The 27,992-nt window shown below is 39.4% G+C and overlaps 1 protein-coding gene and 1 long non-coding RNA gene across 2 annotated transcripts in view; one reads left to right on the plus strand and one right to left on the minus strand.

Annotated features, from left to right (window-relative positions):
* Positions 1-1,487: 1,487 nt before the first annotated feature.
* Positions 1,488-27,268, minus strand: LOC106498697 (ADP-ribosyl cyclase/cyclic ADP-ribose hydrolase 1-like). Its single transcript, XM_013959959.2, has 8 exons — positions 27,030-27,268; positions 10,561-10,690; positions 9,756-9,891; positions 8,896-8,978; positions 6,575-6,651; positions 5,726-5,818; positions 3,741-3,827; positions 1,488-1,700 (listed from the first exon to the last, which is right to left on the minus strand). Exons 1-8 carry the CDS (start codon positions 27,266-27,268, stop codon positions 1,619-1,621), a joined length of 927 nt encoding a protein of 308 aa, XP_013815413.1. The 3' UTR covers positions 1,488-1,618.
* The window catches only part of LOC136992271 (uncharacterized), a 36,701-nt gene continuing 13,783 nt past the window's right edge, over positions 5,075-27,992 (plus strand). The window contains exon 1 of the long non-coding RNA XR_010884464.1: positions 5,075-5,208. This is a non-coding gene — a long non-coding RNA (uncharacterized lncRNA). The remainder of the gene's footprint in view (positions 5,209-27,992) is intronic.

Below are 27,992 nucleotides of genomic sequence, written 5' to 3' on the forward strand. Positions count from 1 at the left end.
GACAAATTCTTAACCTATAGTCAGAAATAACCTACTTGAAAGTTTTGGTATGTGTCTGAGTTGTTACACCTAAGTAGTTACATAACAGAGTGCAAATAAAAATACATTTCACTTAATGTAAACATTATGGGTAAGGCCTTGGGTGTGTCAAGGTATGCTCAGCGCAGGTCCATGTATTACAGAGCAAAGGTTTATCTAGAGATGCTCTAAATTATACCAGCTTGCATAGTTCCATAAGGCCGCTTCGGATGCTGGGTAGTCACTAAAATATTTAGCACTGTAACATTCTGCCTGTTGGATCACAAAAATTTCTGTCTACTTAATGAATTGGCAAATTGCTGGTTACCCTGGCATTGCAACACCTAGGAATATATCTAGAGAAAAGCCTTTTCTCCTGGTGTCAATGGCACTGCATATACGTACTCTAGGTGAGGCCAGAAGCTGACCTCAGAGCTTTATTTTCTTATAAACACTGTTCTTGAATATGCATATGAGAACTGCAAAATAGAAACCAAAGGAAATCAATGAAACCTGCTGTTTCACTGTATTACAGCATGTCCACGATGATTGTGAATTATATACTGCAAGGCATCACCTTTCACCTAAGAAACTGAAGTCAAGAGAGACTCCTTATTTTGGCAACCTTCTGATGTTTCTCTCTGTTCCAGTGGATGGCCAAGCTGTGGTCTAAGGGGCCATTTCTAAATGTTGGAAGGCTTACACTTATTACTATATTAAGAATAGAATGTAATCTGAACCGTAACTGTGTTTCCAGAACTGTACTGAGTAGGATTTTAAGTCTGAGTCAGTCTTGCTATTTTCTCTCCCCAGCTAGACGCTCAATACATTCTTACAGATGCTGGCAATGCTCTGAGCAGATTCTGGTCTTTGCCTTGGCTTGGCTCAGCTGTTTCCCCACCGGCCACTTTCTGTGATGCTCATTAAAAGGTAAGAACAGCTCTGTCTTTTCCACTGTTTGCTTTGCCTCTCAGAATTGCTGCAGTCCCTGCGAGAAAAGGTCAGAACCTTGTTTGGATCTGCTTGACCCATATGAGGAGTAGAAGAGGAGAAACTTCAGGTCTTCCTCATTCACTCTCCCCTGAGCTATATAAATCAAAGTAGCTCATGTGAATTTATAATATGCACCACTGGACAATATTCCCCTCTAGGGGATATTCCACTTGGGAACTGCAAGAGTGCAGCATGCTCCAGTCATTTCTCTTCCAACCTTTTGAGGGAAGGAAGCAGAGAGCTGACCCTGGCAAGCTCTGTCTTCACTGGAAAGTCTCTTCTCTGTGCATGCCCCAGGGAACCCCTGTTCTAGTTCCCTTCTCTGTGCACTACAGGAGCTGTGCAAAAGAGAACAAACTAGAACAAAACATCTCTCCTCAGATATTGATCCTGGCCTTTCTGAAGTAATATGTTTCTTTGTTTGTGTGCATGTGTACAGTAATCACACTTAAAATGTCATCTGTTACTTGGCCCTCAGTATCAACAGCAAGGATTTCTGTTTACTGACTGTACACACCATGGTGCTATTTATCACTCTAAACTATGTAGGCACATCTTCTCTTTCATATACAATCAAAGGATGTCTTAAATAGTGTGGAGCACTGTTTCATGGAGTTTCCATGTTGCTGCTGCAAAGTCTGCAGTCTGCATGGTCAGGATTATTTACACACTGAAGGAGCTGAACTGACCTGTGATGAGACAGAAAAACAAACAAATAGTAGTCATTTTGCGTGTACAACAATAGCATCACAGTTACTAAATGCAAAAGTCAAAGTGCATGTTACATCTGTGCTCATCAAGTGACTGTCCTTTCTGAGGATAACTTTTTTTAGGTCATGCTGCAGAAAGATAACTTTGGTGTTTATAGGTGTTGGGTACAAGAACAAGTGACTCCAAAGTAAAGAAGGGTGTGAACTTACAGTATGTCAGCTACACTGTGGAAGCAAAAATAATTATGAAAAAGAAATAAGATACCTTGCATTGACTATAGAGTTACTGCCATGCTGAAAGTTCAGTTGGTAACCCTTATTGTTACAATGTAACACTGCTGCCAAAAATGTCATATAGGCTTAGATTTTTTGCTGGAAGTGCATCCAGTGAGTCAATGTTTGAGTTACTTCTGGAAGACACTGCTGACACTAGCAAAAGCAACAGTTTATGATCAGCATCAATTGCCGCATGGAATGAAAAGCCAGATGCTCTGCCGATACGGACCCACGTAGTTCTGTTTGCACTGACTTCAATGGAATGAAATAACCTTGTCAGGTCTATCCTGAAGAGTTTTACTATACAAGTAAATTATTGTTTTTCTTATTTCTCTGTACATAAAATAGTATAATTAACTGTCCATGTTGCTCTACATAGTTGTTTATCTATGTATCAATTGAATTTTGACAGAAAGCCCAATTAGTTATTCTGCCTTAAGAGCCAACTGAGACATAGCAATAAGTGTTTGTGAACACATTCTTCATGATGTGTTACAGTTATCTCCCTGGCCTGAGCCATGGGGGAATCTAAATTACTACAGATTTTCCCCTCTTCCCCTGGCCCCTTCCTATACAGTAGCTTACAAAGCCATAGGACAAACTTAGTCTGAAATAATTTGTTCTTCATTACAGCTGCATGTCCTGGGAGTATTGGTTAAAGGCTGCATTTACCCTAAGAGAAAGTAAGTACATGAGCACTATGATTTGGCAGATTTATGCACCACACCAGTGTTATTTTTTCACAATGTGCAGGGCACCCATTATTCAGATTCAGCAATACTTAAACAGGAATTTATTGTTCTGCCTTCAAGAAGATTAAAATCCTAGCACCAGATAAGGCTTTATAAAGCAAATGTCTCCTTTGCAGACCAACTTTCCCTTACTTAAAATTAATGTCATGAAACTCAGCAGTTTATTGAAATGTTTGTTTAGTCTGGAAATGTTCCTATCAGAGTATGTGTTTTTCAGCCTGAAAAGCTGTTCTTAACAGATAAGAAATGATTACTGAGCTTTATGAGTGAAACTGAACCTTTGCTCCTTTTTTAATGTCACTGAAGAACATTGTTTCCTCTGTGTGAAGGTCTCTGAACCCCCACTGAGGAATAGAGGTCTCAGGCTTTTGTAGCTCCTCAGCAGGCAGACTGAGATCTTAACTAAGCCAGAACTTGGGCTGTTTTGTTTTCCAGGCTCCTGTTTATATCTCCTGACAAATGGGAATTACAATAACTAATAATACTTGTCATTTCTCATGCTTGACTCTCTGACAAAGCAGACGGACAGATAGGAAGCTCAAGCAATAGCAAGGGAAGTAAGGACTATCCTTGCCATAATGTATTATCTGCATGCAACAGGGAGGAAAGCTGCCTATTCAGTTTGAATTGCCATAGATGAAAACCTGGTCAGATAAAACCTGTTGAGGGAGGATGGATTGCTGCTTCCCTGAAGGCAACTGAACATGTTCAATGGAGTCAACCTTTGGGAGTACAGGGAAGAAAGCAAGCCGCAGACCCTGCCAACAGGAGGTTTACAGCACAAGTGTAAGCTCCTGAGAAGAGCTGGAAGGAGGAACACAATCTCATTGCAGATGTGATGGAAGCAAGAGGGGAGCTTGCTCTAGTTGGCTGTAATCCAGGAAGCCACAATATAGCACCCCAGAAAACCATATCCCAATTGTAAGTGGGAGGGAGATGCAATGTTAGTTTTATGCTAGCAAGCTGGCACTAACCCAGAGCAGGTAATTACCTATAATTTTCTTCACAGGTGATCTTGAAGTTTCGTTCTTCCAAGATGCCTTTTAGCCTCTTTATGGAATGACCTGAGCAGGACTCACTGGAGAGAAAAGTCTTTTGTTACTTGCGTTCCATGTGTGTACAGGAAAACTCAGTTAATTTCTACCTTATGTCACTTCATGCTTTATTTCAGGTAAGATTCTTAAAGAGCAGATACTAGTCTTATTTGCTAATGTGCTGCAGTCTGTTTGGGTTTGTGGAGCTTTGGCTACTACTGGGCCTTCACTGGTGGAAACTGTGCATGATGCTCAGCTGTGTATCTTGCAAAAAATCTTTGTGCAGGAAGATACCTATGGGAGATAACTCCTTTCCATTCACAAGTTTGATGTGCTCTAGAAATGCTCTGGAGCTGCTAGTGTCATCTGTCCATAGGAGCACAATATAAGGCTCATTCAGACCTGTGGAAAGACAGTGGGATCAAGTTCTCTGTGTGATCAGAAAGAAAGGACCAAATCATGAAAATCAGCACCTAAGTCCCAGGTAGGATGTAAGATAGCAGGAAACAGAAAGGAAACATGTGAGGAAGCAGGATATGAGAATCTCCTGTCTGCTTGATTCAGTCTGCTGGCTGCTGTCACTCTGTTTGGATAAGGGGCTGCTTAAATACTTTTCCACTGGTGGGAACCCTGATTTGGGTATTTCTCTTCTATCCTGCTGGTTTTCATGAACCATGGAGGACTGTCATAACCGTGAGATATTTATCTCTATGATGAATTTGCCTGAAATAGCTCAAGGGCCTAACAGTTGTAGTGAGAAGACTGAAAAATGGATGGAGACGCAGATGGGGACACTGCAAAAGACTTGTTGCCTTGGGATGCCAGGATAAAAATCAGCTCCTGGACCAGAGTGTGGGACACACTTCAGGACAGTGATACAATACTGGGACAAGTCCAGGACTATTCCTAACATATGGGATAACAGGAAAACAGATCTAGCTTTTCATTGTTCACAAGACTTACTGGATGTTATTAGTGACTCAACATGAGACAAAAATCAGAAGATAAAAGGAATAAATATTATTGGAGCTACCCTCCCTCATTCTCCTTGAAAGTAAGTAGAAAATAAGGAAACTATTGTGAAGGAGTACTTAGCACAGGAAGAAGATGTGTCAAGAAGGCTGACAAGACACCAGGTTGTTGGAGCTGTTGAGAAGGAGGAACAGGAATTTTTTTCTGATGTTAGGAAATCATGGGAGAAAGTACCTAAAGCCATAGTGGGGGAATTAAGATATATACATATTTCCCAATGTCCTTTTCTTTATCCAACTTCTATGCAGTGAGCCAAAAGAAATACATCCAGCATACTGACTACATGACAGAGGTATGCCTGTGATAGATACGTCAGCTTCTGTGGCAAAGACAGCCTCTTGGTTGTTACGGCTTATACTAGGGGAGCGGTTACAACACGGGATGTCATTTGAGGTCAGTGTCTGGTATCAATACTTCCACAATAAGTATTTAAACTACATATTTTTTATTTAAAAATGACTTTGGCAAAAATGGTTCTTGACCTGCTGGTCACCTGCTCAGCATATTTATGTTGCTCCCATGTAAGAAAGATATTCTCCAACTGTTCACCCTTGCAAAGTTAGCCTGCTCTGTGACTTAAGTGATGCACCCGTAATAAGGCTCTGTAGAGCTCAGTGGAATTGGAAGAGCAATACAGAATTTAAAGGTCACGGGGCTTACTGAATGCAAGAAAAATGTTATTCTGTCTTAGCTATAACTGTTCAGGAGTAGCTATGAAAAAATATTAAAGAAAATAATGGTGAAAATGTTATTCTTTCCACTAAAGTAAGCGGCTAGGAAAGCAAATGTAGAGTAGGTTTGATGAGTTAAGACAGCATCACTGTTAGACAGCCATTTTCCAGAACTGAACTGCACTGTCTGCATTCGAGACACAAAGCACTGTTACTCATTTTGTGTTAGCGTACTTTACCTTTGAGGTCCACCAATGTCATGCATAAGCCAAATCTGTACTGCAGAGACTTTATCTGGATTTAAGTTAGAGATCTCAATACTTCCAAAAATGCTGTAAGAATTGGACATGAAAAAGCAAAATGTATTTAGGTATCTAAATGAGATGTACAGAGTATCTTCCCCAGCTGGTACTGCTTGTTTATTAGTGCTGCTATTATTCTCAATGAAAGAGCATCTTATCTTGCCACTGGATTTTCATAGAATATTTAATGATCTTGTGATAAAAGATTTTCTCCTCATTCTTATTTCACTTTCATGAGAACTTTTGAAACTGTCTTCAGACTGAAACAAGCTGAGATTTTTTCATCTTTAGTGTCTTTCCTCTTGTTTGGTTTATGGGTTATTGGTTTGGTTTGTTGCAAAGGAAATGAACGTGGCTGTTTTGCTGACCAGCACATTCTTCATTTTTCAGTATTACCCAAGACTGCATTTCCTCTCAGGTAATCCAAGGGAACACAGTCTGGAGGGGAAAAATCAAGTCAGCTTAGTGAGTAGTTAGAAATGTGTCATTCATGTGGGTATAACATACTATACAGATCTAGATTAATTGTAATAACAGAGTTACTTTATGCAGTAATAGCATATTGGAGGTCATACCACATACCCCCAGAAGAATTTAAATTGAAGTTGCTGTATAGAAGGCTGCTAAGTGAATCAGCTCTGCAACAGCTAAGGGTTTAGGTGCATATATGAGTTTACCAAAAACCAGTCTGCACTGGGACTCACTGGCAGAGACCCATTCACCAGCATGCAGGCCCCAAACAAGTATTCACAGAGAAACAGGAATGACAGCATGCTGAATAAATACCTGCTGCTTCTGAAAGCTCCAGCTTCTATTGACCCATTGAGCATCACTTGAACCACACCACATGCTGCTTCTGCAAACTGAACAGAACAAACGGACATCGTACTCTAACACTACATGCAGTGTCACATCAGATTCTTGTCTAGTGGAAATTACTGTAACTTCTTTGATGTCATCAGAGCTGATTTATACAGGTAGAGGATATGGCCAGTATTTTTACCTGAAGACACCAGTGAAAATAAATTTTCTAAAGATTATGGCAAAACTGTCATAAACTTGCATTAATTAGCTACAAATTAGCAGTCTGAGATTCCATGGGACTGGTATAGCAACTCTGCTGTCACTGTTATCTTCAGTATTTATAGGAGGATGCAACCTTCCAGAGCTCTGCCAGCTACAGCTGTCTGATGGGTCTGTTAGCTCCCTCAGTAACTTGGAATAGTCCTCAGGCTACTTTAACTCACACCCTGAGAACAAGCCAGAACAGAGATGCCACAGGTTTAAGGTGTGAATCATCACATATTTGTTACCTTGTGAGTCGTGCTCTGTGTTCTTTTGTGGCTTGGGATTTTTCTCTCCAGTGGTTTTAGTAAAACTCATCACCAAGTTTTGTTTGATTTGATTTCTAAATTACTGGATCATGTAATCATTATTCATTTATTCTTTAAAACTCGTGCCCAAATATTTTAAGACTACTAAGGTTACAACATAGAATACCCACAGTACTCTAGATAGATATATAATTCATTGGTAAGAGAAAGAATTTTTAAACAGCTTAACACAGATAACTGTACTTACCAAATCCTCCAAGTGCTCTTATGTACAAACAGTGTGGCTCAAACACAGCTCTTGAGAGCTATGAAGTTACAGGAGGGTTTAATTATGCATAACTTTCTAATGTAATAACCATGAGTTTTACTAGATCTTGAATATATTTGGACTAGAAAGCCTGTACCTGAGCAAGCCTAAGTCTGCATGGTGGTTTATCCCAGATTCTGGGACTGATAGGATTAATGAGAACACTGAAACTGTTTTGAGCTGTTTTGAGGAAAATTTTATGTACATTAGTTTACTCATAATTTTTTTTTAGTGAGCAAACTTTTTTTCTGTAAATGATAGCTGAAGAATACATAGAAGCTTGTTTTCCATCTGGAGAGTCATCTATTAGCAGTCATATCAAAGGTGAAATCTTCTGAGACATGTAAAATTAAACAGATACAGGCAAGTAGTTCTGGCAGATACATGTTAAATGAGCGTTCTGTAAAGCGCTGATTCAGCAAAGCCAGGATAAATGCTTAACGCTGAGCATCAGGGTCTCATTCATGTGATCGGGGCTGACGTGTGTACAGATGGGTGCATAAATAAGAACCCTGCAGGATCAGCATGCTGTGAAGACATCCTTTTCAGGTTTATGTTGGCAAAGTGCAGGGAGATTCTTATCCTCTTGGCAAAGTTCTATGGCAATTTGTGAGCTGCTCTTGACATTAACATGTCAAAATGTATTTTTTTTTAACAATTTCAGTTCTGTGATTAGACTAACGTGGTGATTATTATTATTATAAGTACTATTTGTAAAGCTCCAGCTGTCTGCCAAGTGTATTCTAGACACTGGCATATAGTCTCTGTCCACAGATAAGAATGGTCAAACTATTTTGACATTAAATATCGTACATAAATATGGGATCTTGGGAATATGCATTTCCAACCCCCTATTTTTAATACCTAAGGCTAAAGCTCATGTTAACTATTACTATTCCAGGTTTTGAGTCCAAATATTCAAACTCAGATTTTTTTATATTATTCAAGAGGGAAATGACTTCTCTGGTGACTTGTCAAACACTATACAGCTCTTCATAGTTTCAAATAAAGTCGTATTTAATGGCTGTGACAAAATAGATTTGGTTATGAATCCATTTTTTACCTTTTTAAAAGCATAGATATTTAATCTGAAATGTTTTCTAAGCATGAAATCAGTTATGACATAAAAATGGATATTGGATATACAGATATCAAACTTTTATTGAGACCCTGTCTGTAGATGGGTCTGTGGCAGAAGACTTCAGCATTTTTATTCACAGTTAACATGGCTTCAAGGGATGGAAGAATTAGCAATGTATAAATTTGATTGCATGATCAAAGCCTGTGATTCCTATCCAATCAATCCAATACAGAAAGCAAACCTTAATAATACACATTTTTCTCTAGATTTCCACATTGTGGATGAAATGCTGGTCCCAGTCAGGTCAGCCCGTGACTTTAGCAGTGTCAAGAATGTAGTGTCTTTCAGCATTCACAGAGTAGTTGAGATTTAGTCTAGATCTTACCATCTTGGATGCCATTTTCCAGAATACAGAGCTAGGGTTGCTCTCACATTCGCTCCGTTTTGGACAAGATTCATAGTTGATTCCTGAAAAGAAATAAATTTATAGAATAACTATGTTTAGAGGGAATATTGTTAAGATGGTAATGGGACTTTGAGAACTATTTAACAATGGCAAAAAGATTTGCACCCTGTCAAAGCAAGAAGGCCACATGAGGAAAAAGTTATAAGAGGAAAGTTAATTTACATGTGTTTGGAGGTTTTCCTGTTTGCTCATACATGTTTCAGTCAGACAATTGCAGGACCTGTATGCAAATAATCTCCAGTAAACTGAGTATGGGAAACAGTTTGAAATGTGAAAAACAGGTTGGACAAATGCTGTCTGATCATGCTGAAAAACTAAACTTTGCCCAACATTTTCAATAACTCCAGCTCAGTTTAGAACTCGCTGAGCCTTAAGCACCAATCCAGAAGTCACATGGGTAGCAACAATCCCAAGGCACCTACATGCTGTTCCAGTAACTTTGAGTGGCCAAAACTTGGGATGTTCCTGAATGGGATTCTTCAAATCCAATTTGTCCCATAGGACAAATTACTGAGTAATCTAGACAAAGTGGGCTAGATGTGACCGTTAGTTGAAGGACCAATTTGGTGTTTACTAGTAGTCAAAAAGTTCTGTTTTTTGAATCAGCCTGAGAAGTAAGTATTTTTTGGTTTTCCATAACATGGGACAGAAATGGTTGAGGTTTTAAAATAAATTACAAGAACAGAATATTTTAAGAGGGACTATGTTTAGGTCTAAGGAAAAGAATGATCTGGAATATTGATGTTGATATTTGTAATATGAAAAATAGGTTTTATTACCTGGGGCAGAGGGGTCTCCACACCATGAAACCCTGTCAGTCATATAACCCAACAAGGTATCCTCCAAGGTAAGGAAATTGTGATTGGACTTTGTATAACGATGAACGAGGTCATTTGTCTTGCTCCAAAACAGTGACTGTGAAATAAGGTACAAAGTGGAATAAGTGATACTGATACTAGAGCTGGTCAGGAAATTTTCCTTAAAAAAACCCCATGATAATGAAGGAGTCATAGTTTTTATTGAAATGCTGCAAGTTTGCATTAGTGGGTCAGTTTCTATTCCTCCAGCCCACTGCAGCTCCCATTTCCAAAAACTTTTTGGATAGTTATTTTTTGTGGACATGGACGTGTTCAGCCTGTAAAGCATTTTGAAAGAAAAGTTCTGATCAGTTCTCATAGTGTATATACTCCTAATTTATTAAGTGCTTTTGAATTATGCATGGAAGAGCAGCTTTTTAGAAGCAGCGCCCTTCTAACTGCATGCTTGCATATTTCTTTCAGTGAGCTGTATGCCTAGGGAGCAGGGACGTCTCCATAACTTTATCAGGATGACCCCAGTATTGCCCTTTGAAGCAAAGCCTTGTGCAAGGATGTTTCTCGGTGATAGATAACGAACAGGTTTACTTAGTTCCAAAGGTGAAAACAACAGGACAATTGCAGTAAGCCCAAGGGCAAAATACCTGCCTTGTCGACTTAGAGACACTCACAGTTATTATGGAAAAGATCCATCATTCTAGGCAGAGTACAGACATGTTGTCCCACAACAATCCTACTTATATAGCCCACCACACGTTATGACCATTACCTTGTTACAGGGTATAGGATGACTTGCTAACTCCATTAAAGGCTGATAATCCTCTGTTGTAATGTTACAGGGATTCTTGTAAATGAACGCATGCTTTAATGATTCCCATATTTTCAGGCAATCCTTATCTCTGCCAAAAGATTAAAATGTAGTTAGTTAGTATTTATGAGTATTTATGACTGTGAAAGGATCTCCTTCTGTCATGTTCAAACACTATGTATCAGATTTTAAAAGAGTTCTGACTATGCTCAGGCACTAAAATAATTCATCCATCAAAAAAGCTGACTACCTTCAGTAAATTGAGTATAAACTGAGGAATGAGCAGTTCTAAAACATCTCTTTCTCTCTCTTGCATTTTACATTGCTGATTATTGTAATATCTGAGTGGAGTTTATGTTTATGTCCCTTAAAAGAGCTTTGCTGACACGACATAACTAGAAGATCAAGTTTCTTGATTATTCATACTAAATCATGAGAAGGAAATGTGGCAGAAAATAGGTCATACATTTTACAAGTATGGCTGAAGGATACTGCCTGCTCAGATATAGTGATCAAAAAATATGCCAATGAGTCTCCCCAGGGAGCATACAACCCTACAGAAATAATATCCATAATTTTATCTAAAACAGAAGCAGAAGTCTGTATATTTCAGACTTCATATTATTTTTAGTTATGCACTAGTTTGCAGCTATTGACTTTGCTGGAGCTACTGCTGATTTGCATGGGTATATCTGAGATCCTAATCAGGTACTTCATCTTCAGTCTCTGCCTGATCCTCCACTGTTTTACAGGTTCTAGGCCTTTTGCTTTCACTGGTGTGAGTCAGAGGAATCACACTAAAATTACATTGGGGAGAACTGGTGCATGCTCAACTGAACTGTATCACCTCAATCTCCATTTGTTTCTTAAGACATTGCTTCATCAGCATAGTCATCAGCCTTGGAAATAAAACACATTTCTGCTGACAGAACAGAGAGCTCCTTTTGTACTACCAAAATGAAATTTGTTGCACTCTGCTGGCAAGAGATCATATTGCTGTGCTTGCACTGAAATAGTGACATGCTCCCTTTCTAAAACTACACCATAAAAAGCCTGGGACTGCTCAGGCTATCTGCTTTCTTGTATTTGAAGTACTGAATCAAAATGTTACATTAAGATAATTCATAGTTATTGTCTGTCTAGTATGTGTTTTCAAGGCTGTCTGCCATAGGTGCACTTCCCTTACTCCTCATACTCCTGTAATTTTAGGCCCATTTTGAAGGCCTGCCTCTCTCATTGCATCTCAGCGACAGTGTAACAGAGATGTTACTACTTGAAATTCTGCATCTCTCTTTTCCTTATTTTTATGTAAATTTTAAAATGTTGATTGCATTGTCCTGCAGTCTGCATGCCTGAATAGAACTATTCTGACCATCTTTGACTCATCTGTTTTTAATTCACTATTTGTAATCAATATCTCCCAATGTGTTCCCACTAAAAGCTCTTTGAAGAATTAATTTTAGAGCATTGTAAAAATAACACTGATCAATTACTATATGGCAGACACACAGCTACAGGCTTTGTTATCAGTTGGTACCCAGGTAACATGTAGGATGTGGAATTTGATTACTCTTAAAAGTAGTCCTAAAAGTTTATTAAGAAAAACAACAACAATTCATTTAGGATTTCAAAGCATTCTACAATGCTCTTAGTCTTCACCACAGCTGTGTGATCTAATTCCTATTACTTAAGTTGATTAAGATTTCTATTTAGTGTCCATTTGAGCATCAGAGGGGCAAACGGAAAATATAGAATTGAGTTCTTCATATTATATAGGCTTTGCCTAAACTATGGTACCTGGAACTACTTCTCAACTCCTGGCCATTTCCTGACTGTGTTGGGATGTGTCTGGATGTGAACTGTCTTCCTTCCGTTCCTAAACCTTATGGAAAAGAAACATCACACAAAGAGAAGGTCAGACTCTATTTGGCTGTGTCCAGAAGGGAGCTACAGCACCTGACAGCACTATGTAACAGAGGCAATGCCTCTGTTAGAAACACTAGATGGGGCTTGGGCCAGTATCACACCAGGAAGGACCAGGCAATCCACTCCAAGGTGTCCTGGCCTTCCTTCCCTTCTGCCTTTATTTATGCAGTTACAGTTCTAACTTAGTATTGTATGTGATATTGGTTATTTGGTTCAAACTAATTAGCATGTATTCTTTTTCTTATTTGGCTACTTTTGATTACAACAATAACTTTTATTTTGTGATATACTTCTCCTCCTTTCCACAACACTACAACAATTCTCATTTCATGGTTGGCTACAACTCCTCTGCCCTAAGTTCTTAACAACACCTCTTATGGTACAGCTGGCTTCTTTTTTGCTCCAAAGTTTTAGTACTCTTATTATCATGGTTAGTTGCAACTTCTCTGATTGCAACTTCTTGCACCATGGGGAACTGACACAGAAGTAGTTGATAGCTACATAACTTACATTTTCAAATGGAGCATAAGAAAGAAAACCTCATACAGTATAAATACTATATTTGGGATTGTTTAGGAAACTTCTAAGATATATTTTTATCAGAAAAATCCCAATCCATTGAATCTGAAATCTTTCATGTTAGTGAAATTCTCATTGGGAAGTTCTCAGATACAGAATGGATTCATTTAATTTTATTTGTTTTGTTTATAGAAGAAAAAAAAGGGGGGGAAAGAGAGATTACTAGTCTACTAGTCAGTTAACTTTATCTGATTCAGATATAAGAGTCCATGGTGAACATACTTACATACTGGCCTGTGGGGGACACATATGCAATCTTTCTCTGGTTTTTGTTTGTATGTTTTGGTTCGTATATTAATTCTGCATCAAGCAGATGTGATATCTCTATTTATGTTTGCATAATAGAATTCTTCATTTAAGGCTAACTTTGCTTATGATGAAATATTTAAGGCCTTTTTATTCTGCTACAGAATCTGAAATGTTTAAGGCAAATTTATTGAGGTGTAAAATAAGTATATACAAATTTTATGTTTCATTTTTTCAAGCATCATTTTCAGTGAATAAAATTTGTTAAATGCTGGTAAACGTGAAATAATAACTAATACTCTTAAAAGGAACACTGTGAAACCCGCTGTAAAATTAGGGACTGAATCTCTAACCCTTTCTCAGTTGAAAGTGAGGATTGCAGGACCAGGCCTTATGCCCTTTTGGAAAGAGAGCCTATGTATACTGCACTGAGTATAGCATCAAATAACGGCTGGGATACAAATGGATATAACCATTAAAACTATGTTTCCTTATTAAATGCAAATGTTACATATACTGCAGTGCATATCCCGGGTTTGTCCTTACATTTGGGTAGAAGTTGCATTTTCCCATGAATTTGAGTATTTCTGTCCATTTACCTTTTTTAATGAATCTCATATTAATCTGTCAAATAGAAACCGAGGCCAAGAATTTTTCCATTAGCAGCTATTCTAGAGCCAAACTTTAATGTGTGTATTAGAAAAATGGACAGCTTCTGCAACATTATCTCTTGCATATCAGTACGCTGGTCTGGCTAACCTTGAGAGAGTATCCTTTCACTTAAAGGAATGAGTTAGCATTGAGATATCTGGGAAATCACTATTAATATAGGGTTTTTTTCTTTAATTTTGTAATTTTATTTTTTTTCTTTAACTGGACATGACCACAGTTTAATTGGTATAATATCAAGCATGGATTTCATCCCTGGTGGTTTCAGTTACTCCATGAACAGAGTGTTGTTTTCAGTTCATCACTGAACTGGCATCAGTCAGATGCTAAGAACATCTTATGAAGGGCAGTGCTTCCTTGGTGTATTTTGCCTCTAGTTTTTTACTGAAAAAGAGACACATGCTTAAAGTATGGGACCCATTTTAAATTTATGAGTGAAAATGATTTTCTGGCTTTGTTCTAGAGAACTCAGTCAAATCTGATCATATGGTTCAAACTACTCCAGCAGGCCGGAGAAACTTCTCTGGTGAGACATGGTCTCCCCCATATTCAACAGTGACTTTTCTAAGGTCCTGAGGTTTTCTTTCTAAAACAGGACAACCTCTTCAAACCAAACTGAGATTTTAATTGCAGTGTCTGTGGTGAGGCTCTGAAGCTAGAGCTGTGAGCAACCCCCAGAGCTGAAGGACCTGTTACATAGTTGACTTCTGCAGGGATTAAACCTCACAGGCCAGACTGTCAGCAGTTGAAATTTGGAAAGCTCCTCTGTGGAGGCTCTGGCTCTCAGCTGAAAAGTTGCAGTCCAGATGACTGTGACCTGTGGCTTTTTTGTTGCCTTGTGTATGCAGTTACCCAGGTTTCCCTCCCATTTGCTATCACCACTAACCAAAATAGTAATATAAATAGCACCTACGTGCTTAGAAATCTGGCTTTTCAAATAGCCAGTGAAAAGTTTTATAATTATATCAGAGCTCCTCAAATACATAAGAACAATTCACCGTCTGCTAGGGGGTCTAAGGCATTATCTTCATCTGTCAAAGACTGAAGATCATGTGTTTTAGAAGAAGATTGCATATCAAAGGATCTGAACGTAGTAGAATTATTTCTGCATTTAACAGATTCACTTATGCTATGTATCAGATTATCTGCCTCTTTCAGGTGAATTGCTTGCAGCTGTAGACAGCAGTGCTATTTGTACATTCATATTCTATTTATTTTTTCATTTGACCTTTTCAGTAGCTATGTCTCTATGTTGTCAAAAATTGTGCAATGAACCTCACTTTTATGCCTGTGTTGAAAGAGAGCCTGCTGTAACACTGAATATTTTTACTACCTTTTCCCCCCTACATATTTTTGTTTTTCCTTCTGCTGCCCCTTCCCTGCTTCAAGACTTGCCGTGTCTCACTGCCGGTTTGGAGAAGTTTTTTGGAGTAGTTGCAAAGCCCAACCCAAGCTGATGTAGTTAGAGTTTCTGCAGTCAGTTTAAGAAGCTTGTGAGAGGAGTTAAATGTAAGGTGAACACTGCCATCAAGTGGGAGAAGGATATCATCAGAAGGGGCAGCTGAGAGCAACTTTAAATGTGTGCATTTTATGTGTTGTGACAGTCTGACTTATCTTCAGATCACTGAATCAGAAAATGAGTAAGTGCATACAACAGATTAGATTCATTATTATTATTCTAGCATCTAAAATCTCCCATCACATATCTTTGTGCTAGAAATCAGACAAATACGAGTGAAGAGAGGTCAGCCAATATATAGTCATAGCTGAGGATCTGAGGAGATTACTGGCTGCTGGTTTTAACATGAGAGGAATGGAGAGGGGAAAAAATTACTCAGGAAAATAATTAATAAAAAAATCATGAAACTGAGCTGTCAATCTCGAAGTCTTGAATAAGCACTAGCATTTCACTACCCACTTAGTGTAATTACATATAAAGTGTCCATCTTCTTAATATTTAAGGTAACCTATCTATTTTGTTCAATATGAGAATGACATAATTGATTTTTTTGGCAGCTTGATTTTATAAGTATTGCTCTCTGTTAATTAAATAGTTCAGAAGCCAGTAAAGAAGGCGTTGGGGTAGAGACAGATACCCAAAACTGCCTCAGAGAAAGACTTCTGGAAAGATTGCCTGTAGGCAGAATAACCAAATTCCCCACAGCAGAGGTGAGGCGTCTAGAGGTCTGAAACAAGAAGTGTGAGATGTGATTTCTCCTGTGTGTGCCCCAGGGCTGTATATGTTCCTGTGAGGGCACAAGGAATGACAGGGAACAAGTGATAACTCCTTGCCACTGTGGTCTGTCACCATTGGCAGGAAGGAGATGATTGCAATGGCAGCTGTGCCCATGGCCTTGGTTTATAGCCTCTTAAGTATTTTATGTGAATTGGGAATTGATGCTCCAGGATGATGCTCAGTGATGTCAACCTTCCTGAAGTGCTGAGCCAAGAGGTGGCAGCTTTAAACCAGTGAGAAGTTCATCTATATCAGCAGATTATTTGCTGGCTAGGTTTAAGCTTTGCTAGGTGAAAAAACAAACTGCTAAGGCAGAAGACATTTTAAACCATGTTCTATAACCTGGATGCAGCCTTTAGAAGGGCTGAAGTCCCATCTGGACTGCATTTTGACAGAGGATTGTAGTTGTTGTACAGTTTAATTTCCAAGTGAGGGCCATGTCATCAACAGAGACAAAGGGAACATATTTAAGCTGGCATCTTGATTAGAAAACTTATTTTTAGTGTTACTTAATTCTGAACACTAATCTTGGGAAAACGTATCCACAAGAATGATCTAAATAAAAGTATGTGACAACAGAGAAATGCTCAGTGGTTTAATGCAGCTGTAGATACCTTTTTTTCTGTAATAAGGATTTGAAGTACTTTTTTTTTTTTTATAGAACTAAAATTGCTGGGATGTGGCATAAATGCAGTAGGTCAGGAGAGTTCCCTGATTCAAGGGTGGCATGTGTCAGCAGGACAAGGACAGGACAGCAGACTGGAGATTTAGTAGAACTGTCAGTGAGCTCCTTGGTAATACCTTATTTTGGTGTCATCTTCTGTGAAGCGAGATTGCATCTTTAGCATCTGTTTTTACTCTTGGAGACATGAGGGAGATCTCTGTTTGACCTCTGAAGGAAGAAGGATCTATCCCTCATATCCCCATGGATAAACAAAGTGATATTTCCCCACAGTGCTCTGATGTTTTAAACAGTTCTTCAGTTTTCACCATACCATAGCAATGCCAGGTGAACTACCCTATCAGCAAACCACCTCTGAGCATGGCAGGTTTCAGTGACATCTTTACAGATCATGTATGCTTCAGGACTGAAGCAAGGTCAGGGAACAGGGAGGAGTGGGAGGGTACAGGATTCCCCCTTTCAGCAACAATGAATTGTTGGATTGGTTCATCCAAATTTACGTAATTTCAATCCTAGTGTGTTGCTAGAATTTAGAGAGCCATCAGTAATCGCTCTGCATAGCCAAAGTGAAATCAATAAACAAGAAAGAAGGCAAAGAATAGGTAACTAAGTGACTGAAGGATAAACAACTGTACTTGACTAAATACCTGCATGAAATTACAGTACAAAAGTACTTCATCAATGAATGCTTCTGATGATTAATTTGTAGAAGGCTAGTAGAGCTAGAATGATCTTCTCTCTGGCATATGGGATGAAAACCAAAGGAGATTTTCACTGCTTATGCAAGGAGATTTTTTTATTTATGATATGACAGGGTAATCCTGAGTCATGCAGTGTAAGCTATTCCAAATACCAAAAAATGCTTTGAAATCCCATAGAATCTTGCACAAAGAACCATAAAATATCTTACCATTATTAAATAAACTTAAGGTCTTTGAGAACATGAGAAACACATAGTCATGTAACAATCATTTATATACGTCTATAGGTAGATCTAGACAATGGGCAGATAAGGAAACATAGGGCTGCCAAAATGAGAGCTAAATTCCCAACAGAATCAGATCCCAACAGCATTGCATTGCTCTACTTCAAAAGTGCATTGATGTTGGCCATGGAGATAGGACAATGCATCTTTTGTCATCTCCTCCCAGAATTCCCATAACACTCTTAAACTTTAGATTACTATATCAGTGGAGTTACTGTCTGGGAGGGTAAATCTGCACAGAACTAAATACAAGATTTGCCATCCAATTCTGTAAAACTGGATGGTATTTCTCAGACAAGCATTGACGTTTGTACTCCAGAGGAGCAGAAATAATTATTTTGGCTATTAATTATCTCAAGAACAAATGAATGTTAGTTATTCACTGCCATATGAGCTTGTCTCTTGCTAGAAAGGAAATTATTTCTTTCTAATCTAGCTTTCTAACTGTCTCTAGAAAGAGGTGACACTAAAACTCAAATGGAGCCCTATCTAATAGCACAGAATAGTTATGGAAACTTGCCTGAAACAGCACAAGGAGTCATTTAAAGAACCAACTATAGAAGCAGTAACCCTTGCTCTAAAGCCTAAAGTGCTAACAAACAGCCATTTTTTCTAATAAATGATATTTTCCAATTCCTCATTAAAGCTCACTAGAGCATGTTTTAATGGAATTGTACTTCTGAGTGAGACTCAAACAGTTGTTAACATTTATAATCATTGTATCTTAGTCATTAAGAAATTACAAAAAGGAACAAAGTCATTCATGCACAGGTTGGGGAAAAACAGTTGTAAAAGATACAAAAGACCTTGCTATAAATATCCAAGGGCAAATGTAAGCAGCCGTGTGAATAGAAATAAAAAACGGAACTATGTATGTTTCATATAACAAAGGCTAACACAGAGGAAGTGTTTAACTCAACACATTGGCATCTGAAATAGGGAGGGAAATATTAAGAACAGACAGTGAAACATTGTAACAAATGTTCTATTTGCCCATTTTAATGAGCCATGTGTTATTATGATAATACAGTGTCCCTCTTAATACTGAAAGACAAACCAAAAGTAGCAACAGAAGTCAACACCATTGCCAGAGCAAATGAGCCAGAAAGTTTCTGCATCACTATTTGTTCTAGTTACATGACAGACCTCTTGAAAGTCTAAAAGCTTTTTCATAGAGCCATAGGTTGAGATAGGAAGGGATCTCTGAAGATCATGGAGTGCAACCCCCTGCTCAAAGCAGGGTCAACTAGAGGAGGTTGATCAGGACCATGTCCAGTCAGGTTTTGAATATCTCCAAGGATGGAGACTCCACAACATCTCTGGGCAACCTGTTCCACTGTTTGATCACCTCACAGTAAAAAAGTTTTTTCTTATGATTAGATGGAATTTCCTATATTTCAGTTTGTACCCATTGCTTCTTGTCCTTTAATGGGGCACCAATGAGAGGAGTCTGGCTTCGTCTTCTTTACACCCTCTTATCAAGTATTTATAAACATTGATAAGGTCCCCCTTGAGCCTTCTCTTTTTGAGGTAAGCAATCCCAGCTCTCTGAGCCTCTCCTCGTATGACAGAGGCTCCAATCCTCCTAATCATCCTTGTGGCCCTTTGCTGGACTTGCTCCAGTATGTCTGTGTCTTTTCTGAACTAAGGAGCGCAGCACTGCACACTGCACTCCAGATGTGGCCTTAGCAGTAGAGAGAGTAGAGGGGAAGGATCACCTCACTTGACCTGCTGGCAACACTCTTCCTGATGCAGCCCAGGAGGCTGTTGGCCTTCTTTGCCATGAGGGCACATTGCTGGCCCATGTTTAACTTGTTGTCCACCAGGACCCCCGGATCCTTCTCTGCAGAGCTGTCCTCCAGCTGGTTGGGCCCCATACTGTAGTGGTGCATGGGGGTATTCCTCCCCAGGGACAGGCCTTTGCATTTCCCTTTGTTGAACTTCATGAGGCTCCCGTCTGTCCATTTCTCCAGCCCGCTGAGGTCCCTCTGATCTATCAGCCTTCTGGTGTATCAGCTACTGCTCCCAGTTTTGTATCATCAGCAAACTTGCTGAGGGTGCACTCTGCCTCATCATCCAGGTCATTAAGGTGTTAAACAGACAAGCACACAACAGAGTGCAAATAAAGTCATTTGTATCCACTAGTTTGCTCTGGAACTAAAAGAAGTCACTGTAACAATTCTATTTTTTAAAAAGTGTGGTTTTTTTTCAAAGTAAAAAAGGAAATTTAAATCTTTGTAGTTCTATGTATACTAAATTGAGACGCAGTACATTCTAATGGGGTGCAGTACTAGGTAGTAACACAATACTCTTCAGACAACTGTGATTGAGTCAAAAGTTTCTCTTATATAGGGCTTATGTTCTTCTTAAAAAATCAAGTTTCAGGTAAGTTTGAGTATGATGCCATGATCATATAAAATAAAACTAAGTCAATTGCATTTAAATAATATGCCATTGGACTAACTGCAGAACTAGTTTTTTTGTAACACTGAATCAAATCATGGTTGTTGTGACATGGCATGCTTGGTGTGAAAGTGTTAATAAGTAGTGAACAAATGCAAGGAGATTTAATTAAAAATGTTTAGCATAGCATGAAGGCAGAATGCAAAAGTAAGCACACACCAAAAATCGAATTTCTTTCTAGAATATATTATACTGAAAATACAATAGTATCCGACACAAAATCATGGTGCTTTTTTTTTTTTTTGTCAAAGTGTATCACCATCTCCAGAGTTTGCAAAGGAATGAAAAGGCAAAAATGCATTCATGATCATGCAGTCAGAAGGCAAAGCTCTCCTGACTGTGCACCAGTTTTTACTAAATTTAACAGAACTATGGACTACTAAATTTTTTATAATGGGAATTTGCCATTGCCTTCAAAAGCAACATTATTTGGTCTAATTATATTTGCGGGGGAAATCTATATTGTATGTCCACAACATTGCATGAAAAATCTCTTGAAATTCTACTGAACTCTATTTTTTCTTGAAAATCTTTATCACAGAGTTTTTGCACTGCTTAATCAGACACAGTAAGATTGCTGGGCCTATAGATTCACATATTTTACTAAACTGGCTCCTTGTCTATGTGCTTGTTGCTATCTCATTGGCAGATGCTAGACAGAAAATAAGCTGGCTTAACTTCAGCCATTTTTAAATAGTAGGTCCTTGCAAGTTTGGCTTATTTTGAGTGGATCGGTGAGCAATAAGTGTGCAGATCTGAGTGGGGTAGGAGTAGTCTTCATCTGGGAATGAAAAAAAAAAATCTCTTGAACTGCAAATGTAAGGTGAGTTCATTTTAGACTAACAAAGAAGCACTGTTTGTGTTTCAGGGCTCAGTGACTATGACCTCCATATAGATAATGTTTCTTAAGATAAACTTGTGGCAGGATTTGAGTAAGGTGTTCTAAAACCATTCTGATTATACCAGGATTATATTAATGTGCATTTAAATTTGTATTGCATGAAAACTGAAATGGTGTCAAGTGTTCGGTTAGCCACAAGAGGGAGTCTGTAATACTGGGAAAGAGGACATGAAGTAATTTGAAGTCAAATCCTTCAAGTGTTAGTGTCATTTTCCAGACAAAAGTACAGCACATATCAATGGCTAGTGTTGATGAGTATGGGAATTTTGCAAGACTAGTGAAAGCAGAACTTGCACCTTTTGTTGATATTCAAAAAGAATATTAATATTCTTTTGTTGATATTCAAAACATTTCTGAGCTGTGATACATTATTGCTTTGTCTTTGTCTTCTGGCAGCGGTCAATATTTTCTAAGGACGCTGAAAAGAAATAATACTAATCTTTAATATGATTATGTAGCTGTGCAACTCTGTGTGCAGGGAAGGAAAATACCCTAAAGCCTGCTGCTATACCATCAGCATTTTTTTCCTAGAAATGGGGCTAATATTGCAAATGCATTTTTAGAGGCATTTGGCATTCACTGCCTGTTTCTCCTAAACTTTGGCACAGAGAGAGTTCTACCTGGGAAGAATAACTGAGGAAAGTGTATGTGTGCAAATTATTCTTAAGCACCATGTAAACCTCTCTGTCCAGGAGTACCTGACGGATGAGAGAAATCTAAACAGCAACAGAAATAATACTAAGGGCTGTATTGCACAAAGCCAGTTAAAATTATTAGAAACAAGTGCTGTATACAGCAGTAGTGAATTATTCTTTAGTAAGCAACTGCAATACAGGGACTGAAACTTTTGATGATTGTGGAGAACAAGCAAACTTACGGGATAAAATCGGATTACCTATGAGGTGTTTACAAAACTCCACCTAAGTCTGCAACAGTCTTTCCAGTGGCCTTATTGGTCTTGGGGATTGGGCTGGGTTCTGACCCACATTTCGAATTGGAAAAGATGGAGTATGAACAGAGCATGCTCATTGCATACTATGTACAGAGCTCCATTAATATGTCCAGTATCTTCTAGAGTTATTGCAGACCTGATGGTGAAGGTGTACATCAGCATGTCAATGACATTGTCACATGACTTATAGTATGTAGTTGAAAAAGCAGTGCTTAGTGGGGACTGTAGACTCCTGGCCCCTGTTAAATCCATTTGTGTGGTCTGGAAACGTTAGAAATTCCTATTAATATAGGTCACCAATCCACCTTTTGCTTCAAAACCAATCAGCTATTCTAATTTCAAAATATCAAAATATGGCAGTCCAAAATGTAGTTATGATCACACTTACTAACTACTGTAATGAATACATTGCTGATATCAAAAAATGAAAATATTATCAAAGATGGAGCTTAGATTTCAGTGGGTTTTGTATAAAAACTCTTTAATATGCATATTCATGAATGCAACCAAATCTTATAGTTCTTGCTCATTCCATGCTCTGTCTTGTTACACTGCAAGACGTGCCCAATGAAGAAGGGGTGGGGGGCATTTCAGGGTTTTTGCAGGGAGTTTTTTTATCAAGTGAGATTCTTATAGCCTCTTTTATTAAAATGCAAACGAAGATCAGGTTGCACAGCAAAACTGGTTCAACACAAAAGCAAACTGAATGACTGTATTTCCTCTTCTAATCAAGCAGAGAAATGGAGAATGTTTGTCAAAGCTGCTTTTATGCATATATATTTACAAAAATTAATCATAATACAGGATAGTAAGATCACACTAGCTTGTTATTATGCACGTTTTAAAGGCAGAAATTTTTTTATTTTGTATACTTTATCAGATGCTGTATTTGCAATAAGGAAAATGTAGTGTTTGAGTAACTTTTAAAGAGGTGCAAATGCTAAGCAAGACTTCTGATTGGACAGCCAGTGATAAGCACATTTTAAATATCTGAATGGACTGATACAAAATGCTTTTTTAGATCGCTAGTAGATATTGGTGGTGTGCCTTAAAAAAACAACCTGTTGTAATTGATCACTAGGAATGCAAAAAAAAATTGCAGTTCAGGTCCCCTGATGGAATTGTGTCAAATGTTATGTTTATTTCAGCAGTGGAAACTCTGCCTTAGTTTCTCCATTTGTAAAATGCAGATAATGATATTATCTGTAAAACGTTTTGTTCTACAGTTAAAAAGTGAGCACATATAATGCACATACCCTTACAATATTTTATGTACATATATACATACATAGATTATTAAAGAAGAGGGAAATTAATACACACCATGCTTTAAACAATGCTTGCAGCAGGGCCACATTTTAAACATTACAGATATCAAATTATACACTAACAAGAGTATAGTACTGCTGTTAAACATGAAAGCATACATGGAAGAGAGATGCACAAGTTAAGGAAATGATCGAAAAACTGGGTGTATCAGCACAAAGAGTTACAGTAACATTTGGAAATGTTCTAGATGCTAATTGAAGTAAAAGCAGCGAGCTGTGTTTTGACTGGGGGGGAAGTTTGGACCTAAAGACTGACCGAGGTCCCTTCAAGCATACATTAATCTCTGACTTGAAGTTGTAGGATGATGAGAGAGGTTAGGCTGAGGCTTAATGTCAAAATTTTTGGCATTGGCAGCAACTGCAGAGGTGCGGAACCAAAAAGCACTTTTGGATTGGTTGGGCTATTGCTTTTGAAGCATTCTGAAAGTAGGAAGTGATGGCTTAGCCAGGAAAACATGAAAGTCAAGATAAGCAGAAATATGTGAGTTAGAACTGAAGGATAACAAAAAGCTAGTCAAAAGAGAAAAAAAATATATACAGTCTATGTATGCTTGTGGTGAAGGACAGCAGATCTGGATTATTCTGACTGTAAAAGGGCAAACAATATGTATGTGTGGTAAAAGCAGAAGGAAGGAAAGTGATCAAGGCAACTAGGGGTCTATTGGTCTAAACTAAGTCATATCCAGGATTTTAGAGAAAATTTTAAAGTGCCTTTACAGACATGATGGTAAGTAAAAATAAGAGAAAATGTAGATGAGTTTACTAAAAGCAGAGCTTTTTAAACAAATGCACGTGTTGGTGTAAGATTAGAAGGGCATAAGCACACTATAAATAAATTTATGAGGAAATTAGGAGAATTATAACCAAAGCAGTGAAGTTCTAGTAGGAGTAATGGCAACAAAAGGCCTAACTGAGTATAAGACACAGTGTGATCAGCTTATAAGCCTGTCTGAGTTTCTTCAGTTCCATTTTCCTTAATCCTTTTGTTTGATTAAGTACCCCAAAGAGCTCATGGAATGGAAGATATAAGGCCTACATTAATGATGAAAGAACATAGGATGAAAGATATAGGGATCTGTGATGTGTCCCAAAGGCACTGGCTTTATCATCAGACAGTGACCGTGATAAAAGCGATTGGTTACACTGCATACTACACTATCTCAGTAGGAGAGGAAATGACAAATCTAAAATTAGATTCCTAAAAAAGGCAGCACCTATGTTTTACTTTTTCTGTTCAGGAACCTCCTGAACATTTCAGGTGCATGCAAATGAACATTTTTCCTTTTTCAATGATGTCTCTCTCAGATACAGTTCACATTGTTTCTTCAATAGGTAAAAAAAAAAGAAAGTCCTACTATAGAGAAGTCATTTAATCTAAAAGAAAGAAAGAGCTCACAGTCCTCCTGAAGCTATTAAATGTTGTTGGATTTAGAATAGCACAAAATGTTATGCCTCGTAAAAACAACCATTTTAGAAAACTTATGACCATGGGTTTGTGACTTTTTAAAAAGTATTCTTGAAAGCATTTTTTAAACAAATTATTTCCAGCCATATTTGTGGTTCAGATTCAGACTGTGTTGTGAATGAAAACATATGTGAAGTTGGCTAGAAACATGTTTACACAAAAGTGATTTTTTACATCTCCAGCACCCAATTTGAATGAAACAAACAAGCATAAGTAATGAAGGCTATTAGGCTTCCAAAATAATTTCAGATTTAGATATTGAATGTATTCTTATTTAATAAATGAATGTACACTTTTAGAAATATGTACATTATTTTGCAAAAGCTTCAGGAGGTTTTTAATTTTACCCATAAAAGCAGCCCTCTTAACTGGAACCACTTAGGTGTTTAATGTAAAATGTGTACTTAAATCCCTGAGGGGTCAGGCCATGATATTTTGTGTGTCCGTTTTCCTTCAAATACTGCAAACCAGCTTTTTCATACAGGATTCTCTGCACTGGAAGCAGAGGCCCAAAAAAGTCAAAATCCAAGCAAACTATGTATATATTTAAGCTTTGTTTTCAGCTTAATGTCGTGAAAATGTGAAGTGGCAATTATCTTTTTAAGTCAAAGGCCAGGAATGTAGTATTACTGGGGCAAGGTGCGAGGCAAGCCCCACTGGGCTCAGCTCAAGGCAACGGAAATCTCCAGCAGAAGCTCGTTCAGGACACAAAACAGGGTGGGTGCTGCCACAGAAATGATGCGGCCCTTGCTCTCCCTACCCCTTTCCCTGGCTCTCCAGCAGGTAGTTTCTGGCTTTCAGAGGGGAAAGGTTTTTGAGGACGAGCTGGGGAGAAGGGAAATGGAGCCACTCCCCCTTCGGGGCAGAGAGCTGCTACATGGGCCAGGAGAGCTGCATGTGGAGCTTCACCTTAGACAAGCAAGTTTGCTGAGCTGAACGACCTCCACGAGAGGAGTTATGTATAGGATGTCCGTGTTAGTAGTTTAGCATCTACCTTTCTTCCAGGTTCACAACCTCTTTCATCCATGCTTTTATGCCTGTGCTGCTCTAACAGCTGGCTGCTACTGCGGGGGATATCTTTGCTCGTTTCTGCCCTGGCCCCCCTCCTCCCGACCCCTGCTCCTGGGTGCACAGTCCCTTCCCTCCTCTGTGCCTGCTCAGGGACCTGCGCTGGATCCGGCCCGAGGTGCTGGGTGTCCCCATTACCTGCAGGGGGACCTCTGGTACTCCTTATCCCGTACTCAGCCTTGCCCCGCGAGGCCGGACCACCTGCACATTCGCTCTCAGCCCTAATATGCTGTTGCAGACCTGCGGCAGGGTAAGAACCGTGACCTGCCCTGTGCATCGCGGCGCTAAGCACGCCGGTGGGCTGAGGGGAGAGATTTTGCCTGGGATGGCCCATGCTGGCACTGTGAGCCATCTGAATTCCCCTGTGAAAGCAGTCTGCTTGCTGGGAACTCACACAAGAAGTCTTACCCACGTGTTAATAACATCTGTTTTGCATAAACCCTATATATTTCCCAACACTTTTCTAACATACTTATCCATCCTATAAATCTGTGCTGAACCTTCTCCTTTTCCTCTTTCCTGTGTAACATTTTGGTTATGTGAATACAGAGTTACATGTTACAGAATTTTTCACAGCCTGGATTCACAGTGAATTGCCTTCACCTCTACATATTCAAACCTGTTAGAATCCAGCTTATATTTTAGCTGTCTTTTATGAAGCTACAAAATGTATTTATGGGTGACTTTTGACCTAGTGCTACACTGTCTACATTCATTCTGCAGGCAGCTTCCTTAAGAAAGGGCTTGGGAACAGGTAGCTGCAGTCTGACTTTGTGCATTTTGCTGCAGAACACTTGACTACAACTTTTTTCCCCTAGTTTCTCTATGCCACTGCAAACCTGGAGGACGTGGTTCAGTGGAGATGGTAGCTGTCTCTTTTCTGTTCGCTTGTATTATACCACATTACGCGTGACAGAGGCGGTTACTCACCCAAGCTCAGGGTGCCGTGCTGAGACATAGCTGTAGCATCTTCCCAGGATGACTTCTTGGAGGTTCCTGGTGGTCCCTATGTCCTCCCATTTCAGCATTTTTGGACTGATCTCCTGCTTTCCCAGAGTCAGAACAGAAGCCAGGACGACAGCAACAACAAGGGATACGAGCAGGACCACGATGCCTGCTAGGAGGACAATGCGCAGCCACGTCCTGGCGGAGCTGTGCTGGAGAGGCATCGTTAGCAGAGCCCGTGAAGAGCAGCAGCAACTGCTCTCCCAGTTCAGCAAAAAGTGGCTTTCTAGTGTGTCACTGTGCACCTCCCCCTTCTCGATGGCTCTGCCCTGGACAGCTCAGTGGCTGGGAGGCCGGCCTGGCCCCACGCCTGGCCAGGGCCCTGCCCCACGGGCTGTCTGTTGGGGACACCAGCCTGGCCCCACGCCTGGCCAGGGCCCTGCCCCACGGGCTGCCCGTTGGGGACACCAGCCTGGCCCCACGCCTGGCCAGGGCCCTGCCCCACAGGCTGCAGCCGCAGAGGGCACGGGGCCACAGCAGGGCCGGGCAGCGCGGTGGGGATGGCTGCTGTGCCCCTGCCCCAGCCACGCCGGCTGCGGGGAGCCTGGAGGAGCGCAGGGCTTCCCGGGAGCGGGAGGCGCGCTGGGCTGCGGGCGTCCGCGGCCGCCCTTTCCAGCCTCCGCAGCCTGGCTCCATCAGCCTGGCGTGGGCTCTGCCGTTTCAGAGCTGTTGTTTTGGGGCTCGACATGGGAAGATCTCAGCCTGGCTATTGTTTTTCTTCTGTTTCTAATTTTATCATAGTTTCTCCAAGTTAAATGTTGTAAATTTATCGCAGTAAACTTACAAAAGTGCATTTCACAAAATTATTCATAAAAAGAAAACTCCCAAAGCATTTATTCAAACAAAGATCCCATTGTAGAGATGTTCTCCGACTTATGTGTGAATAAA

Source organism: Apteryx mantelli, chromosome 5 (assembly GCF_036417845.1).
Source record: "Apteryx mantelli isolate bAptMan1 chromosome 5, bAptMan1.hap1, whole genome shotgun sequence".
Taxonomy (NCBI): domain Eukaryota; kingdom Metazoa; phylum Chordata; class Aves; order Apterygiformes; family Apterygidae; genus Apteryx; species Apteryx mantelli.

Bases quoted from the DNA above. Each gene is read 5' to 3' on its own strand.
- LOC106498697 (XM_013959959.2), bottom strand. From the start codon at position 27,268: ATGCCTCTCCAGCACAGCTCCGCCAGGACGTGGCTGCGCATTGTCCTC. The intron at 10,691-27,029 runs GTGAGTAACCGC...ATCTTTTGGCAG, and splicing joins GCACGGCACCCTGAGCTTGG to AGATAAGGATTGCCTGAAAA. The intron at 9,892-10,560 runs GTAATGGTCATA...CTTATTTCACAG, and splicing joins ATCCTATACCCTGTAACAAG to TCACTGTTTTGGAGCAAGAC.